We start from the raw sequence: 18,693 nt of genomic DNA on the forward strand, positions 1-18,693 counted from the left end.
TCTAGTGAGCCGAGGGAAACTGCCCCACCCATCCACTGGAGTTTAAGATCCACAGAAGTGGGCAAGAAGAAGTGAAATGTTTTGGCTTTTTTCCTGACTCCCCACAAAATAAGTCAGCAGATGTGAAATATATTTATGTTTTTATTTAGGAATAATCAAAAGGTTCGAAGTACCATTGAGGCCCATTTCAAATTGTACAAGCAATTTGTCCCTGTTCCCCTCCTTTATCCAAATCCAGATACAAAATCTAGGAAATGTGCAATTTGCATCTTAGAAATAGCAGCATCCCCACAGGGGACCTCATGAGGCCTGGAGATTCAGCCCCAAGAGGGAAACCCCACTCCTGCCTCGGCACGACCACAGTCCAAACCAAAGTTGGGTTCATTTTTTTGTTAAAACATTTACCCAGGGTAAAGAATTCCCATTCTACCAAGGCTTCAGTGATAGAGTATGCCGTTTTCGCGGTTTGGTCGCTCACCTGGCCATGACAGGAGAGGGGACCCTCTTGCAGAGTTTGGCTAAAGTTTCATTGTGCCTCAGAACAAACAAAAACAGGGCAGTTGCCTCTTGTTTAGCACCAAGATGATCACCTTTTCAGCCCTCTCTCCTGACAGCAGACTGCTCAACAGTCACTCCCCAGCCTTACACAGGGAACAAGGCTTTGTGCTGAAGACTAAAATGCAAATGGGTGCTAGAAAACCAGGAATCCAGACCCTGCCAGGAGGCATCTACAGGCCTTTGGCAACCTCCCTGACTTCCACAAAGGCTGCGCTCAGTACAACTCTCAATGAACAATGTCCAGCAGGGGAGAGAAGAAGGTGGGCGTGTTTTCTCTTTAATAACAATTATGGCACAATCTGACCCTCCTAACACTTCTGAACAAAGCAACTGCTCAGAAGCGCAGCGGGAACCCTCTACACAGGGGTGACTGCTTCTCCCCTGGCCCTGACCCAGTCTAACAGGGAACAACCCAGTTGCTGTGCTGGGTCCCTGATGGGGCCAGTGCCCACTCCTCACTCCTGCTGACAGTCTCATGTGGGGCTCTGGCCCTGTTTCAAGCAAACTGCAAGAATGAGACAAAACTGTATGGGCAGGAACCAGGGATGAGTGACAAGATCTCCCTAAACAAATTATAGGATTCATAGGTACCATGTGGTAGATTTTTCTTTTAAATGTATTTCTACTCGGGTTTGACTCTTGGGAAAGACCAAGCACTTGTAGCTCTCTGAATTCAGTGACTAAACAACCTGACATTTCACCTTTAACTCCAGTCACATTCATCTTGTTTTTTTCTTTTTTCTTTTTTTTGAGATGGAGTCTCGCTCTGTCGCCCAGGCTGGAGTGCAGTGGCACGATCTCAGCTCACTGCAACCTCTGCCTCCTAGGTTCAAGCGATTCTCCTGCCTCAGCATCCTGAGTAGCTGGGATTACAGGCGCCCGCCACCACGGCAGGCTAATTTTTGTATATTTAATAGAAATGGGGTTTCACCATGCTGGACAGGCTGGTCTTGAACTCCTGACCTCAGGTGATCCGCTCACCTCAGCCTCCCAAAGTGCTGGGATTACAGGTGTGATCCTGTAATCCCACTGCACCTGGCCAAGTCACATTAATTTTGAATCATCCACTTATGGAAAGGAACAGAAGTTAAAAACTATTAACCAAGAAAAACTATTCATTAACACATACAGGTGCTCATCTGTGTGTGTGCGTGCGCGCGCACACACACACACACACATTTCAAGCCAGTCTCCTGAAGGAAGAGACACTAATAGCAGGTGAATGCTCAGGCTCCTCTCAGTACCCTGGGGCTCACCACCTATCCAAGTGGACAGCAGGGAAGGTGCCTAGAGTCCCCACCAGAGCAGCTGCCTTCCTCCCTTCTCCCTTTGCTCGGCACCTGCCAGAGCAGCCACAAAAGCCAGGTTCTGAGGGCTGTGGAAGCTTGGGACCAGGAACGACAGGCTAGTAACTACGTTCTTCACCATCCTCAAAGTCCTGTGAACCCAAAGACAGGACTCGCAAAAACTGAGGAAGGGGGTGCTTTTCCCTGTCCTTGTCCCTATGATAACCAGGGTCTGCCTAGTCTCATCCCCCAGCCTCTGGGTTCCCTCCCCTGCTCTAGACTTCAGGGCAGTTAGAATGGATGACTCCTGCTGGATCTAGGGCTAAATAGAAACTTCTCTGTCATATCTTCAGTCTGATGAAGGACTGGGCCCCCATTCAAAGAGGTCAGATTCGTGGGTAGGCAAGAGCTCAGGAATGAAGAACCAAAAAGGAGGCTCTCAGCCCTCTCCAAGGCCAGGTATTCTACGTACTCCCATTAACTTCACAACTAAGTGCAGATGCTCAGTGAATTCAGAGACAACTTGGTTAGCCCTGCCCTACCCTTCCTGGTGTCACCTGGCACTGGGAACACACAGATTGCAGCAGACACCTGTTGGTTCCATTTGCACTCAGAGCAAACCAAGCAGCACCTTGATTGCCACGTTTCATCCAGCCACTCTGTCAAAATCAAAACTGGTTGCCTCACCAGCCCTGGTGTGGCATGGCCCAACCATGTCCCTGCCCCATTTAAATGGCCAGAGAAAACTACATGGTGAGTAGATTAGGTTGAAGCCTTGCTTGGGGAAGGGACTTGAGCACAGAAGAAAGGCTTGAGCTCCACAACTCCCTGCTTGCTCACACATTGGAGCCTTTCAGAGACCAAGTACTCCCCAAGCTACATGGGAACGGCCCCCTGTGGTCTGGGCAGGCTGGCTGAGTGAGAGAGGTCTGTGCTCTCAGGGAAAAGGAGAGAAGGAAGCTGGGTCAAGAGACCCTGAAGGGGAGGGTCCATGTCTGGAGTGCGGGGAACTGAGCCCTGCTGGCTACTTGACCTGGGTGGGCTGCTGGCTTTGCCCTGGAAGAGGTGACTATGTGGGCCTTCATGTGTCTACAGGATTTTTCTTCGCCAGCATATAACTACCTTGAGAATGGATGTGATATGTGAAAATTTAAGCTTAATACAAAAGCACGTCTTCTGCAAACGGTGAGTCAAACTGGTGAAATCTCCCAGGTAAACTCTGAGCAAGAAAAAAGAGGACGTGACTTTCGGAAAATCCCAAACTAGGTTTGGTTTTAAAATTTTCTTCTTGGCTGGCTCTCCTCTCCTGCAAGTTGCCTTTATCCACTTGGGGTGTGATATCTGAACTGAAAAAGCTGCACCAGTCTGAGGATACTGGTCCAAGAAGAGACAAGACCAGAGACTATGAGGCTCAAGCAAAGAGCATCCACACAGCATCCAACCAGAAAGGCCAGTGTCCTTCCTCTATAAAAGGCAGCCAGGGACAGATGTCCCAGAGCCAGGAGGGAGAGGGAGAGAACACAGCACCTGCCACTAGGCCACTGACTGAGCAGGATAAAACCCACAAGGACCACATCTCAGGCTAGAGAATATACAAATTTCCTGGTGGGACAGCCTCCCAAGGCCAGCTGGAGATGAGACCACTAGTACATGTGGGAGCCCACAAGGCACTACCCAATGTTCTGTCCAACTTCCTCCTTGTGCTACTAGAGAGCAGAGTGTGGAGTCCTTGTCAAGGTGCTTTGGTCCACCTGAACAGCCGCCTGTCACTCAGCCAAGAGAAAGGAGCTTTAAGTTGTACAATCACTGCCAGACCTCAAGGCCCTGGCAAGCCATCCAACTAGGGCGTTTTCAGGAACCCAAGATTCTCAGAAATGATACTCCTCCCCTCCCAAAATAAAAAAGCTTCTTTATAGTCAAAAATGAAAACAAGTAATCAAAATATACAAAGCACATGTATCAAATTTAAATTTCCTTTATCAGAATGATGATCTGGTTCACCTATGAGAACTGGATCTACAACCCCATGTAAAAAACAGGTACAGGACATCAGCAACAACAACAAAAAACAATAAAAGATGATTTTACTATCTCTGACGAGTCCAACTGCATACAGAGAAAACGGATAAGATTAGCCACTTTTTATAGGCTTTTTCTTCAGGAGAGACTAACCTCACCCACCTCTCAACTCTGCAGCCCACAGATGCCTTCTACTGAAGGCAACAACGAAAGTTAACCCTTGGCAGTGTGCAAAACCACAATGAGCTGTCCTGTGACAGAGCTACATACCTGGCTGCTGCCATCCCACATCCCCCACTGCCACTGGGCTAGCATGGGTGTGTCTCTGTGCACGATTGGCTGCATTCAGGGTTTTGCCCCCAAACCCTTGAGTACCTCCTACAATGTCCCTTTAAGCACCTGCGTGGTGATGCCTCCCTCATCATCGCTTTTGATCACCTTTCAAGGATAAGGTCCAGACCATACTCACTCACTCTCATCCAAGAGCAGAGGAAGAAGGATCTGTCCAGACTGCTGGGCTCCTTAACATGGGCATTCTTGCCTTTTGTGGTGTAGCCCTGGCTGTTGGGCAGGGCTAACATCTGTAAGAAAAACATACCAGGGCAGGCAGCACTGTACTTTTCCACCTGAAAGATGAGCTAGTGCCCATGGCTGGGTCACTCTAGGTCCTGCATGAACTTGTCCACCAACTGTGTTTTGCTGTTTGGGTTGTAAGTTAACTGTGAATACAAGTAACCAAGAAAATCCTCTCCATAGACCAACTTCAGCCAGTGCATGCAGTGCTCTGGAGGTGATGCCAGCAGGATCTGGAGGTGAGGCACTGGGTGGTTTCTCAGACACCTGGAGATGGCTTCGGCCTGGGCCACCCCAGACGCCTAGTGCACTGGTGCCCCTCCAACACAGGCTACTTCCCCAATACCCATGTGCCACCAAGTTTCTCAACTGCACATGCCAGATGCACATGAGAATCAAATGAGTATTTATACTGTGTGTGTGTGTATATATATATAAATTAATCTGCATGTATATAAACATTAAAAGGAGAAATTCCAAGTGTCTGTTCTCTGAAGGAAAGCAATCACTCGCCATTCTTGGCAATTCCTCAAAGGTTTTTGAGACCAAAAATCTTCACTCCCCAAATTAAGAATACAAAAATAGGCTGCGAAACTTGCCAAGTATTCACAAGTCCCTGTTTGAGACAAATAAGATGTGGTCCCTATTGGGACAGGGAGGGCGGAAGATGACACTTTAGAAGAACACGATTTTGGTTTCCAAAGCCAGCCCTCTCCTGGAAGGCAGAGGGGCCACCGCCATGCTTGTCCTTGGAGCCACATAAGCACGGTGCCCTGCCAGGTCCAGTTCCCTGGGTGGGGGAGGACAGTCCCTGAACCACCACCAGTGCTTCTTGCCCAAAGCCCTTGCCCTCTCTCTGGGGTCTTCTAGCACTGTCACCCAGTCCAGCCCAGGAGGCATCTGTGCCCACGGAGCCTGGTACCTGTGGCTTGGCACTCTGGGAAGCAGGTGGTTTCTAAGACGTGAGTGGAGCTACAGGTGGACAGGTTTTTAGTTCGCCCCTCTTTACCAGCTACTCTCAGAGCAACCGGTCTTGGGGAAATTGAGGATTTACCATTTAGTACAGCTCTGTAAGCAAGTTTTCTAATTTTCAAAGGCACCCTTTCCTGTAATTTTCTCAATTCAAAAAAGGACATGAGGGTTAGGCTAAAGTAGAGTTCTTGTTTCCAAGTTTGGGGATATACATATAGAACTTTAAAAGCATCCTCACAAGGACCAGTGATGCCCAGCACCCTCGGGCGGGCATCCAGCACACCAGCCAGACCAGGGTGGGAGCCAGGGGCATTCTGGGTGTTCTGCCAGGGATCCCTGCCTGCAAGTCTTTGTGCTAAAGACCACCCTATCTCTGATAATTCCAAGAAGTCAACAAATCCCTCCAGCCTTCACCCTTACTACTAATGGGCCAGTGTGTTATTCCTTCCCAAACCATAGGAGGCTCTGAAATGAGTGTGGAGAAAGGGCTCTGAAAACTGCAGAGGTCAAATCTACAGGCTGTGGCTACAGACTTCCACTTACATCCCTACCCCATTTCTTTTTTCCATATTTCTCTCACTCCAAACATGTCTAGATAAAAAAAAAAAAAAAAATGCAGGCACATAGGTCAGCACATTAGGCTTAACAACAAATGTTTCTTTAGTTGATCTGATAACTGAAAAGTTATGGTCCACGATTCAAACTCCCATGAAAAAGCAGAATTACAGTAACAACTAAAGAGAGCGGTAAAGCATCCAACACTACTCACATTACCAGTCCATTTTCTGAGCTGAGGGTTACAGCAGGTTCTGAGTAGCCCACAGGCAAAGCAAGCCTGGCATGAAAGGTAGCCAGTCACCATTTAATGCAGCAGAGATCTCTTCAAAGGTATTGCTTCATTGAGGAACACAAAGGGGGCACAAAGGGATTCCAGATGTAGCTTTGTGTCTATAACCTCCCTGTCTGACTGTGGAAGGTGAGGGGCATCTGTGACCCAGCAATCCCCAGAGAACAGACACAGGTCATTTTTAGAGATGACATAAATGACAATGCACTGCTTGGCTAACCAAAGTTTCTATGCAATGACAGTGTTGATAATCTGATGTTTTATTTAACATATAGAGGTGGATGTATATGTTAAAAGCTTGATTCTGTGTCTATGAATATGACTATGAAATCTGAACTATTTTATCCATTGGAAGGTAAAGGAAAGGTCCTACATTGTGGGAGGAAGAACTGATGAGAACCCCATCTTGCTTGCTGCTTGCTTGGTGGTGGACAGGCCGAGGGTAGCGGCAGGCTCTGGGCTGTCAGCGAGGACTCCGGAAGCTCTCCCAGGTGCTCAGCAACCAGGCATGGGAACAGCATGTGGCAGCAGAGAGTTGGGCTTGGCTCTTCCACGTGGCAGGCGGTTTCCCAGACTGGCCAGTCCTTCACATTAATCAGACCAAATTCAATCTGTTTCTGAGAAGAAAACACATGCCTATCACTCCACGGCAGCTGCCACCTGTGTAGCCCCCAGGGCAGCCTGGTCCTTGCTATACCAGGGTGGCGTCACTGGCTTTGAGGACATCTTAATTCCAAGAGCAATGCCCTTCTGCCACCCACTCCCCCACCCTCCAGCCTGAGGGAATGTGGGTTAAGGACAGGATGCTGGCTCAACCTTGTAAGGCCATCAGACTCTGACAGACCCCGCTAAACCCTAGGCCTAGCAGCTGGAGCAGCGGTTTGGCCTCTCCAGGCCCACTAAATCCCCCTAGCTCCCCAGGCTTCTGCCACCACCGTGTCTCTGGAGTCCTGTCCTAAAATGCTTCATCCTGCCCTCTCCTTCCAGGCTCTCCAGAACATACTGTTCCAATGTAACAGCAGCTGGGTCTAGTTCTGATATGTATTCTACATATGTCTTCACTTCAACCCTAAAGTCAAAGTCAAAGTAAGGCTGATATCCGAGAGGTCCATCATCTGTGATTCATACAGAAGTGGTCTTTAATTGCAGCTGGCTGAGAAAGCCATGAGAAACCAGGTACAGATAAACAGACCAGCCCTTCCTGTACCCACAGTTACCTGTCTCAGACAGAAGAGGACAATGCCAATGGCATGGCCACCCCCTGCCATTCCTGCTCTGTCCCACAAAGGACAGCAACATGTCACTTTGTGTTGGATTTAGTAGCTGAGGGGAGCCAATGCTTGTGATTCAAATCCACTCATCACATTTCCATGTTGACTTTAAGGAAAAAACCATGGTAAAATATAAATAACATAAAATTTACCATCACAACAATTTTAAGTGTACAATTCAGTAGCATTAAGTATATTTACAATGTCATGAAACCATCATTCTATTTCCAGAAATTTTTCATCATCCTAAACAAAAATTATATATCCATTAAACAGTAACTCCCCATGTCCTCCTCCCCATAGCCCCTGGTAGCCTCTACTCCACCTTCTATCTCTACGAATTTACCTGTTTAGACGCCTCATGTAAGATGAACGGTACAGTGTTTGTCTTTTGTGTCTTGATATTTCACTTAGCAAAAATGTTTTCAAGGCCCATCCATGTTGTAGGATGTATCCGAATTTTAGTCCTATTTTGGCTGAATAATATCCTACTATATGTATACATACCACATTTCGTTTATTCATCTGGTGGTAAGTACTTGAGTTGTTTCCACCTTTTGGCTACTGTGAATAATGCCACTACGAACACTGGTGTACATGCATATGTGAGTCCCTGTTTTCAGTCCTTGGGGTGTATATCTAGGAGTGAAATTGCTGGATCATATGGTAATATTCTATATTCACCTTCTTAAAGAACCACAAAGTTGTTTCCCAAGGGGCTGTACCATTTTATATTCCCACCAGCAATGCACAAGGGATCCACTTTCTCCACATCCTCCCAACACGTTTTCTCTGAGTGTGCGTTTGTAACAGCCATCTTAAGTGTGAAGTGGTATCACACTGTGGTTTTTATTTGCATTTCCCTAACGCCCAATGTTTGTCTTTTCATGTACTTATTGGCCATTTGTATATTTTCCTATGAGAAATGTCTATTTAAATCATTTGCCCATTTTTGAATTGGTTTTGTTGTTCAGTTTTAGGAGTTCTATATATATTCTGAATATAAATCTCTTATCAGATGTATGATTTTCAGTTATTTTCTCCCATTCTGTGGGTTCTTTAACAGTGTTCTTTGAAACACAAAAATTTTAGATTTTGACATAATCCAAATTATCTATTTTTTTCTTTTGTTGCCTATGCCTTGGGTGTCATACATACAAAATCATTGCCTGGCCAGATGGGGTCACTTGTGCCTGTAATCTCAGCACTTTGGGAGGCTGGGGAGAATTGCTTGAAGTCAGGAGTTCAAGACCAGCCTGGGCAACATAGCGAGATCCTGTCCACACACACACAAAATAGTAATAAAATTAGCCAGGTATGCACACTTGTAATCCTACCTACTCAACAGGCTGAAGTGGGATGACTGCTTGAGCCCAGGAGTCTGAAGCTGCAGTAGCTTTGATTGTACCACTCCAGCCTAGGCAACAGCGCAAGACCCTGTCTCAAAAAAAAAAAAAGTAATAATTGCCTAATCAAAAATCTGGAAGGATTCTGTTTTCTTTCTTCTAAGCATTTTATAGCTTTAGCTTTTTTGTTTAGTTCTTTGACCTATTTTAAGTAAATTTCTGTATATAGTACAAGGTAAGAGTACAATTTCATTCTTTTGCATGTAGATATCTAGTTTTTCCAGCACCTTTTGGTGAAAAGACTCTTTTCCCATTGAACGGTCTTTGCGCCCCTGTCAAAAATCAATTGACCATTACGTGGGGATTTCTGGGCTTTTTATTTTATTCCATTGGTTCTATGTCTCTCCTTATGCCAGTACCACACTGTTTTGATTACTGTAGCTTTGTAGTACAATTTGAAATCAAGCGTGTGTGACTCCTTCAACTTTGTTTTTTCTCAATTTGTTTTGTCTATTTTGGGTCCCCTGAGATTCTATATAAACTTTAGGATGGATTTTTCTTTTTTAATTGATAGTTTACATATTTATGGGGTACATGTGAGTATTTTTTACATGCACAGAACGTGTGATGATCAAGTCAGCATATTTAGGGTATCCATCACCTTAGTATTTATTATTTCTATGTGTTGATAACATTTCAAGTCCTCTCTTCTAGCTACTTTGAAATATACAATATATTGTTGCTAACCATAGTCACGCTAGTCTATTTAACATTAGCTATTAAACTAACATTTGTTTCTTCTATCTACTATAAGTCTATATCCGTTTATCAACCTTTCTTCATTTCCCCCTTCTACTCTCACACCCTTCCCAGCCTGTGCTATCTATCATTCTATTCTCTAGCTCCATGAAATCAAGTGTTTTAGCTGCCACGTATGAGTAAGAACATGTATTTGTCTTTCTGTGCCTGGAATATTCCAATGAACATGACCTCCAGTTCTATTATTTTTTGTCTTTTTAATAATAGTCATTCTAACTGGGATAAAATGATATCTCATTGTAGTTTTGATTTGTATTTCCCTTTTGTGATGTTGAGCATTTCTTAATATACCTATTAGCCATGTTCATGTCTTCTTTTGCGAATTATCTATTCACGTCTTTTGCCCCCCAACCAAGACCCTCCCCCCCACCTTTTTTTTTGGAGATACGGTCTTGCTCTGTCACCCAGGTTCTGGAGTGCAGTGGCACAACCACAGCTCACTGCAATCTCAACCTCCTGGGCTCAAGTGATCTCCCCACTTCAGCCTCCTGAGTAGCTGGGACTACAAGTATGTGCCACTACACCCAGCTAATTTTTGTATTTTTTGTAGAGATGGGGTTTCACCATGTTGCCCGCTGGTCTCGAACTCCTGGGCTCAAGTGATCCACCTACCTCGGCCTCCCAAAGTATTGGGATTATAGGCATTAGCCTCTGTGCCCCGCCTTTTTCCCAACTTTTTAATATTTTTTTTTGTTGAATTCCTTATATATTCTAGATATCAGTCCTTTGTTGGATGAAGAGTTTTGCAAATACTTTCTCCCATTCAACATGTTTTCTCTGTACTCTGTTGATTATTTCCTTTGCTATGCAGAGGATTTTTAGTTCAATATAGTTCCCTTTGTCTATTTTTGTTTTAGTTATGTTTTTCAGGTCTTAGCCATAAAATCTTTGCTCAGACCAATGTCCTGAAGTGTTCTGCCCTAAGTTTCCTTCTAGTAGTTTCATAATTCAAGGTCTTATATTTAAATCTTTAATCCGTCTTGAGTTGACTTTTGTATATGGTGAGAGATACAGGTCCAGTTTTATTCTTTTGCTTATGGACATCTAATTTTCCCAGCATCATTTATTGAAGACGATGTCCTTTCCTCATTGCATGTTCTTGGCACGTTTGTTGAAAATCAGCTGGCTGTAAATATGTGGCTTTATTTCTGGGTTCTATTTTCTTTTCCTTTGGTCTGTGGGTGTATTTTTATACCAATACCATGCTGTTTTGGTTACTATAGCCTTGAGATATATTTTGAAGTCAGGTAATGTGATGCCTACAGCTTTGTTCTTTTTGCTCAGGATTGCTTTGACTATTTTAGCTCTTTCTTGGTTCTGTACAAATTTTAGGGTTTTTTCTACTTCTGTCAAGAAAATTACATTGGTATTTTGATAGCAATTACATTGAATCTGTAGATTGCTTTGGATAGTATGGTCATTTTAATGATATTAATTTTTCCAATCCATAAGCATGGGATGTCTTTCCATTTGTTTGTGTCCTCTTCAGTTTCTTTCATCAGTGTTTTACAGTTTTCCTTGCAGAGATCTTTCACTTACTTGATTAAATTTATTCCTAAGTATCTTTTTTTTTTTTTGGTAGCTGTTGTAAATCAGATTACCTTCTTGATTTCTTTTTCAGCTATTTTATTATTGGCGTATAGAAACTCTGATTTTTGTATGTTAGCTTTATATCCTGCAACTGTGCTGAATTTGCTTATCAGCCTTAAGAGATTTTGGGGAGTCTTTTGGTTTTCTAAGTTATCAGATCATGTCATCTGCAAAAAGGGACAATTTGACTTTCTCTTTTCCAATTTGGATGCCTTTTATTTCTTTCTCTTGCCTGATTTCTCTGGCTAGAACTTCCAGTACTATGTTGAATAGGAGTGGTGAAAGTGAGCATCCTTGTCATGTTCCAGTTCTCAGAAGAAGGACCTTCAGTTTTTCCCCATTCAATATGATATTAGCGGTGGGTTTATCATTTATGGCCTTTACTATCTTCTTTCTATGCAATTTTCTGAGTATTGTTTTTTTTTTTATCATGAAGCGATGTTGAATTTTATCAAATGCTTTTTCTGTGTTTATTGAGATGACCATACAATTTTTGCTCTTCATTCTGTTGATGTGATGTACCACATTTACCGAATGGTGTATGTTAAACCATCCTTGCATTTCTGGTACAAATGCCACATGATAATTTTTTGAGACAGAGCTTCGCTCTTGTAGCTCAGGCTGATGCACAGAGGTGCAATCTCAGCTCACTGCAACCTCTGCATCCTGGGTTCAAGCAATTCTCCTGCCTCAGCCTCTCCCGAGTAGCTGGGATTACAGGCATGTGCCACCATGCCTGGCTAATTTTGTATTTTTAGAGATGGGGTTTCACCATGTTGGCCAGGCTGGTCTCAAGCTCCTGACCTCAGGTGATCTGCCCACCTTGGCCTCCCAAAGTGCTGGAATTACAGGCGTAAGTCACCATGCCCACCCAAGAATTACTGACATATGAGGTTCTATTATTGTTATACTGTTGTTTTCTGATTGTTTTATGTATTTTTTGTTTGGCATTGTAGTTTGGTGGTTTTCTGTAATGGTAGCATTTGAGTCTTTTCCTCATCTGTGTGTTTGCTTTGCCAGTGAGTTTTTGTTTTTGTTTTGTTTTTTTTTTTTTGAGATGGAGTCTCACTGTGTTGCCCAGGCTGGAGTGCAGTGGCCAGATCTCGGCTCACTGCAAGCTCCGCCTCCTGGGTTTACGCCATTCTCCTGCCTCAGCCTCCCCAGTAGCTGGGACTACAGGCACCCGCCACCTCGCCCGGCTAGTTTTTTTGTATTTTTTAGTAGAGACGGGGTTTCACCAGGTTAGCCAGGATGGTCTCGATCTCCTGACCTCGTGATCCGCCCGTCTCGGCCTCCCAAAGTGCTGGGATTACAGGCTTGAGCCACTGCGCCCGGCCCGCCAGTGAGTTTTATACTTTCGTGTGTTTTACATGATGCTAAATGTTGTGCTTTCACTTCCATGTTTAGGACTCCTGTGAGCATTTCTTGTACTGCCAGTCTAGTGGTGATAAATTCTCTCAGCTTTTGCTTGTCTTGGAAATACTTTATTTCTCCTTCATTTACGAAGAATAATTTTGCTAGACATGGTATCCTTGGCTTACTTTTTTTTTCCCCTTCAGCCCTGCTGATATATCATCTCATTTTCTCCTGATCTGTAAGGTTTCTGCTGAAATCCACTGTTAGTCTGATGGGGCTTCCTTTATAGTTGCTTAGACACATTTCTCTTGCTGTCCTTAGAATCATCTGACTTTAGACAGTTTGACTATAATATGCCATGGATAAAACCTTTTTGCACTGTATCTGTTCAGGGGCTATCAGGGCCTCCTATATCTAGATGTCTAAATCTCTTTTGAGATTTGGGAAGTTTTTCACCTATTGTTTCATTAAACAGGTTTTCTCACTCTTTCATTTTCTCTTAACCCCCTGGGATCCCAATAATTTAGATATATAGTTGCTTTATTGTGTCCCATATGTCACAAAGGCTTTGCTCATTTTTCTTTATTCTTTTTTATTTCTGAGTTATGTCAAAAGACCCGTGTTCCAGCTCTAAGATTTTTTTTTTTTTCTGCTTGATCTAATATATTGTTGAAGCTTTCAAATTGTTTTTTGTTTTTGTTTTTTTTTTGAGACGGAGTCTCACTCTGTCGCCCAGGCTGGAGTGCAGTGGCCAGATCTCAGCTCACTGCAAGCTCCGCCTCCCGGGTTCCCACCATTCTCCCGCCTCAGCCTCCCATGTAGCTGGGACTATAGGCGCCCGCCACCTCACCCGGCTAGTTTTTTGTATATTTTTTTTAGTAGAGATGGGGTTTCACCGTGTTAGCCAGGATGGTTTCGATCTCCTGACCTCGTGAAGCTTTCAATTGTATTCTGTACTTTGTTTCATGAAGTCTTCTGTTCTAGAATTTGCTTATGACCCATATCTCTTTGATAAAAATTATCATTCATTTCCCAAATTGCTTTTATTTCTTTTTCACATTCTCTTATATCTCACTGAGCTTCCTTACACTCAAACATTTGAATTCTTTTTCTGGGATTTTGTGAGTTTATTTTTCATTGGAATCTATTGCTGGAAATTTATTGTGTTCCTTTGGAGGTGTCATATTTCCTTGCTTTTTCAGGTTTCTTATGTCCTTATGTTGGTATCTGCACATCCAGTGTAACAGCTGCTTCTTCCAATTTTCTGCATTTCCATTTGTAGGGGAGGACTTTTTCCTAGACATATCTATGGTGTCCGCTGGGTAGGACACTTTGGCTTTGATTCTTGGTATGTGCAGTAGTGTAGTCTCTGCATGATTTCTTTGGCTATAAATAGCCTCAGTGGTGTCTGTGATATCCTCGGTGGCTCAGTAGTTATTAGTGGAAGCTATGGTAAAATTTTGCTAAGGACTGGAATGCCAGGTGGGCCATTCTCCAGGCACCAGTGGTAGCAGCAGTGGGCTAAGCATGCCTGTCTTTGGACCCCAGAGCAGCATACAATGGCACCAGTGTTAGTGGGTCCAAGCAGGCTGATTCTTGGGCTTTCAGGTGGCTTACTTGGATGTCAGGAGTGGCAGCAGTTCCCAGGCATGTGGGCAGGTTCTCAGGCCCCTGGGCAGCTGGCGTGGCATGGGAGATGGCAGTGACAGTGTTGAAATGACCCTCTGGGTCCCAAGTGATATGTGCTTGTGTTGGCAGTGGCTGCAACAGGCTGGGCAGCCCATTCTCCAGGCCCACAAGTGGTACATACAGGTAGTAGTAGCCAGGTGGGTAAGCCCCAACAACCTCAGGCACCCAAAAAGAGCATTCAGGTGCCAATGGTAGTGGGCTAGGCTGGGCAGTCTAATCCTCAGGCTCCCTCTGATGTGTGCAGCTGCCAACCAAGGTGGGCAGGGGCAGGGCAATCCCCATTCAGAATGCTTGGATAGGGAGTGGCAGTGCTGTACTACTGCCTTCCATTGAGGAGCACGGGGTTGCTGGCCAGTGGGGAATGCATGTGCCACTCACATCTCACTCAGCTCCAGTGGTACTGTGGTGCCTCAGCCCCTGCTATGGTAGTTGGCACCATGGTTGTGCCTCAGCCACAACAGCAAGAGCATATGCCTTGTAGTGCTTCAGCCTCAGCTGCAGTAACTCAGTCACTTGCACCTCAGCTCTGGGGAAAACAGTTTGCAGTTCTCTTACACCTCAGCCCCGGCACGCAGGGACTCCAGGACAGTGTACAGTCTTTTGGGGACTGGGCTTTAAATGGCATCTTGCTGTAGCTGTTTAGTTCTCAGGAAGTGTGGGGGACCCAGTGCAAGCTCCCTTCTGGAGTAGTGCCATTGAACTATCTCCTGACACCTCGCGTGTTAAATTTCAGGGACTGCAAGGGCTGAGGAGCTCTCCCATGGCTAGAACTGCAGAATCCTTTCACGGTAGAAATGTGGACCACTGAGGGTCTCTCACTTACCTTTTCCCCATGCTGGGGGGTCTCTCTCAGTTCCCCACCAATCCCAGCTGAACAAGCTGCCTTGCTTCTTTTTCCTTCCTTGTTTCCTGTCTCTTTTCTGTGATTTCCAGTGTTCTGTCTTGGATAATCTATTCAAAGTGTGATTACTCTCTATTTTTGTTCTTAATGGAAGAGGCGAGTACAAAATGCCTCTAGTCAGCCATTTTGGTTGGGTCTTCCTGGATTTTCTTATTTCTGTAAAAATGTGACTATGCTTTTGATAGATTTCACATTGACTCTGTAGTTGGCTTTGGGTTGTATCTACATCTTAATGTCAATCCATGAGCATGAGATATTTTTCTATTTATTTAGGTCGTCTTTAACGTTTTTCAGCAACATTTTGTAGTTTTCAAGACACAATTCTTTTGCCTCCTTGGTTAAATTTATTCCTAAGCACTTTTTCTTTTTGATGCCATTGTAAATGATACCATTTTTAAAATTTTCTTTTCAGATTATTCATTGCAAGTGCATAAAAATACAACCAATTTTTTTAAACAGATAGGGTCTCACTATGTTACCCAGGATGGCCTCCTTGAATTCCTGCCTCAGTGTCTCAAGTAGCTGGGACTATAGTTATGTCACTGTGCCCAGCTAAATATAACTGATTTTTTTGTGATTTTATATCCTGCAGCTTTGCCAAGTTCATTTATTAGCTTTTTTTTTTTTTTTTTTTTTAATGGATTCAAGTTTTTTGCTTGTTTTTTTGAGAAGGAGTCATACTCTGTCACCAGGCTGGAGTACAGTGGCACAATCTCGGCTCACTGCAACCTCTGCCTGCCAGGCTCAAGTGATTCTCCTGCCTCAGCCTCCTTAGTAGCTGAGACTAAAGGCATGTGCCACCATGCCCAGCTAATTTTTGTATTTTTAGTAGAGACGGGGTTTCATCATGTTGGCCAGGGTGGTCTCGATCTCTTGACCTTGTGATCTGCCTGCCTTAACCTCCCAAAGTGCTGGGATTACAGGCGTGAGCCACTGCACCCGGCCTCAAGTTTCTACATATATGACCATGTCATCTGTGAACAGAGATCATTTTACTTCTTCCTTTCGAACTTGGATACTTTTATTTTTTTTTTTTTTGCCTAACTGCTCTGGCTAGAACTTCCAATACTGTTTTGAACGGAAGTGGCAAAAGTGGGCATCTTTATTTCATTCCTGATTTTAGGGGAAAAGTTTTCGGTCTTTCACCACTGTTGAGTATGATGTTAATTGCGGGCTTTTCATATATGGTCTTTATCATATTGTCGTATTCCTAGTTATTGAATGTTTATCGTCATGAAAGCATGTTGACTTGTCAGACGCTCTTTCTGCTTGAATTAGGATGATGTGTTTTATTCTCTTTATTCTTTTAACATGGTGTATTACATTGATATTCATGTGCCAGGCAATCCTTGCATTGCAGGGATAAATCCCACTTGGTCATGAGGTATAATCCTTTTAGTATGCTGCTGAATTTGGCTTGCTATTTTGTTGGGGATTTTCTTATCTATATTCATAAGGGATATTAGTCTGTAGATTTCTTTTCTTGTAGTGCCCTTGTCTTGCTTTGGTGTCAGGGTAATGGTGACCTCATGAGTTAAGAAGCGTTTACTCCTCTTCAATGTTTTTGGAGGAGTTTGAGGAGAAGTGGTGTGTTAATTCTTTCAATATTTGGAAGAATTCACCTGGGGTCCTAGACTTTTCACTGTTGGAATGTTTCTGATAACAGATTCAATCTTCTTACCAATTATTGATATATTTTGGTTTTCTATTTCTTCATCAGTTGATTTTGGGAGAGTGTGGGTTTCTAGGAATTTCATCTAGGTTACCCAATTTATTGGCACATAACTGTTCATAGTAGTCTCTCATATTCTTGTGAAAATATATTCATGTGAAAATGTAACATCCCCTCTTTCCTTTCTGATGTTAGTAATTTAAGTCTTCTCTTTCATTCTTATTTAAAGGTTTGTCAGTTTTGTTTTTTTAAGAACCAACTTTTGGTTTCATTGATTCTCTATCTCTGCTCTAACCTTTATTTCCTTCCTTCTGGTAAATTTGGGTTTTGTTTGCTCTTTTCTAGTTCTGTAAAGTGTACATTTAGGTTACTGATTCGAGATCTTTAAAAAAAAGTTTAAGACATGGGGTCTCACGTTGTCACCCAGGCTGAAATGCAGTGGTGCAAGCATAGCTCACTATAAACCCAAACTCCTGGTAAACAATTCTCCCACCTCAGACACCTGAGTAGCTGGCACTACAAGAACATGCCACCACACCTGGCTAATTTTTTTTACTTTTTTTGCTGAGACAGGATCTTACTTTGTTACCCAGGCAGGTCTCAAACTCCTGGCCTCAAGTGACTCTCCTGCCTTGGTCTCCCAAAGCACTGGGATATAGGTGCAAGCCACCATGCCCGACTGAGTTTTATTTTTTATTTTTTGAGACGGAGTTTTGCTCTTATTGCCCAGACTGGAGTGCAATGGTGCGGCCTGTTCACTGCAACCTCTGCCTCCTGGGTTCAAATGATTTTCTTGTCTCAGCCTCCCTAGTAGCTGGGATTACAGGCGCCTGCCACCATGCCCAGCTAATTTTTGTATTTTTAGTAGAGACAGGGTTTCACTATGTAGGCCAGGCTGGTCTCGAACTCCTGACCTCTGGTGATCCACCTACCTTAGCCTCCCAAAGTGCTGGGATTACAGGCATGAGCCACTGCGCCCAGCATGAGATCATCTTTTTTAATGTATGCACTTACTACAGATTTACTTCTTAGGATTGCTCTCACTATGTGCCATAAGTTCTGGTATGTTGTGTTTTCATCTGTCTCAAGGTATTTTTTAATTTCCCTTATGATTTCTTCTTTGACCCACTAGTTTTTAAATAGTGTGTTCATTTCCACATATTTGTGTATTTCCAGTTTTCTATTTTCAATGTCTAGTTTCATTCCACTGAAATTGGAAATGTACTCTGTATAATTTCAGTTTTTAAAAATTTATTAACACTTGTTTCATGGCTTAACATATAGTTTATCCTGGAGAATATTCCATGTGAATTTGAGAAGACTGTGTATTCTGCTGTTGTTGGGTGGTATTCTGTTTATGTCTACTTCATCTAATTTGCTTGGAGTGTTGTTCACATCCTCTGTTTCCCGACTGTCCTTCTATCTGGTTTCTATATCCATTGTTAGACATTGAGTATTAAAGTCTCCAACTATTTTTGTATCTCTCTCCCTTTAATTCTGTCATTTCGGGCCGGGCGCGGTGGCTCAAGCCTGTAATCCCAGCACTTTGGGAGGCCGAGACAGGCGGATCACGAGGTCAGGAGATCGAGACCATCCTGGCTAACATGGTGAAACCCCGTCTCTACTAAAAAAAAAATACAAAAAAAAGAAAAAAAAAACTAGCTGGGCGAGGTGGCTGGCGCCTGTAGTCCCAGCTACTGGGGAGGCTGAGGCAGGAGAATGGCGTAAACCCGGGAGGCGGAGCTTGCAGTGAGCTGAGATCCGGCCACTGCACTCCAGCCCAGGCGACAGAGC

At 43.8% G+C, this 18,693-nt stretch overlaps 1 protein-coding gene across 5 annotated transcripts in view; it reads right to left on the reverse strand.

The window, feature by feature from the left end:
* Positions 1-123: 123 nt before the first annotated feature.
* ZHX3 (zinc fingers and homeoboxes 3) overlaps positions 124-18,693 on the reverse strand; it is a 74,856-nt gene continuing 56,286 nt past the window's right edge. For 3 of the 5 annotated variants that reach the window (XM_017859082.1, XM_017859081.1, XM_017859083.1), the window contains exon 4: positions 6,500-6,872. Coding sequence is in view for 1 of the 5 variants with exons in the window: in XM_017859084.1 (XP_017714573.1) it covers positions 6,862-6,872 (11 nt within the window). In the remaining 4 variants the exon portion in view is untranslated. Of the gene's footprint in view, positions 6,873-18,693 lie in introns of all 5 variants that reach the window. The other 2 variants (XM_017859080.1, XM_017859084.1) reach the window with 2 other exon arrangements.

This window comes from Rhinopithecus bieti, unplaced genomic scaffold (genome assembly GCF_001698545.2).
Source record: "Rhinopithecus bieti isolate Rb0 unplaced genomic scaffold, ASM169854v2 scaffold_38981, whole genome shotgun sequence".
NCBI lineage: Eukaryota > Metazoa > Chordata > Mammalia > Primates > Cercopithecidae > Rhinopithecus > Rhinopithecus bieti.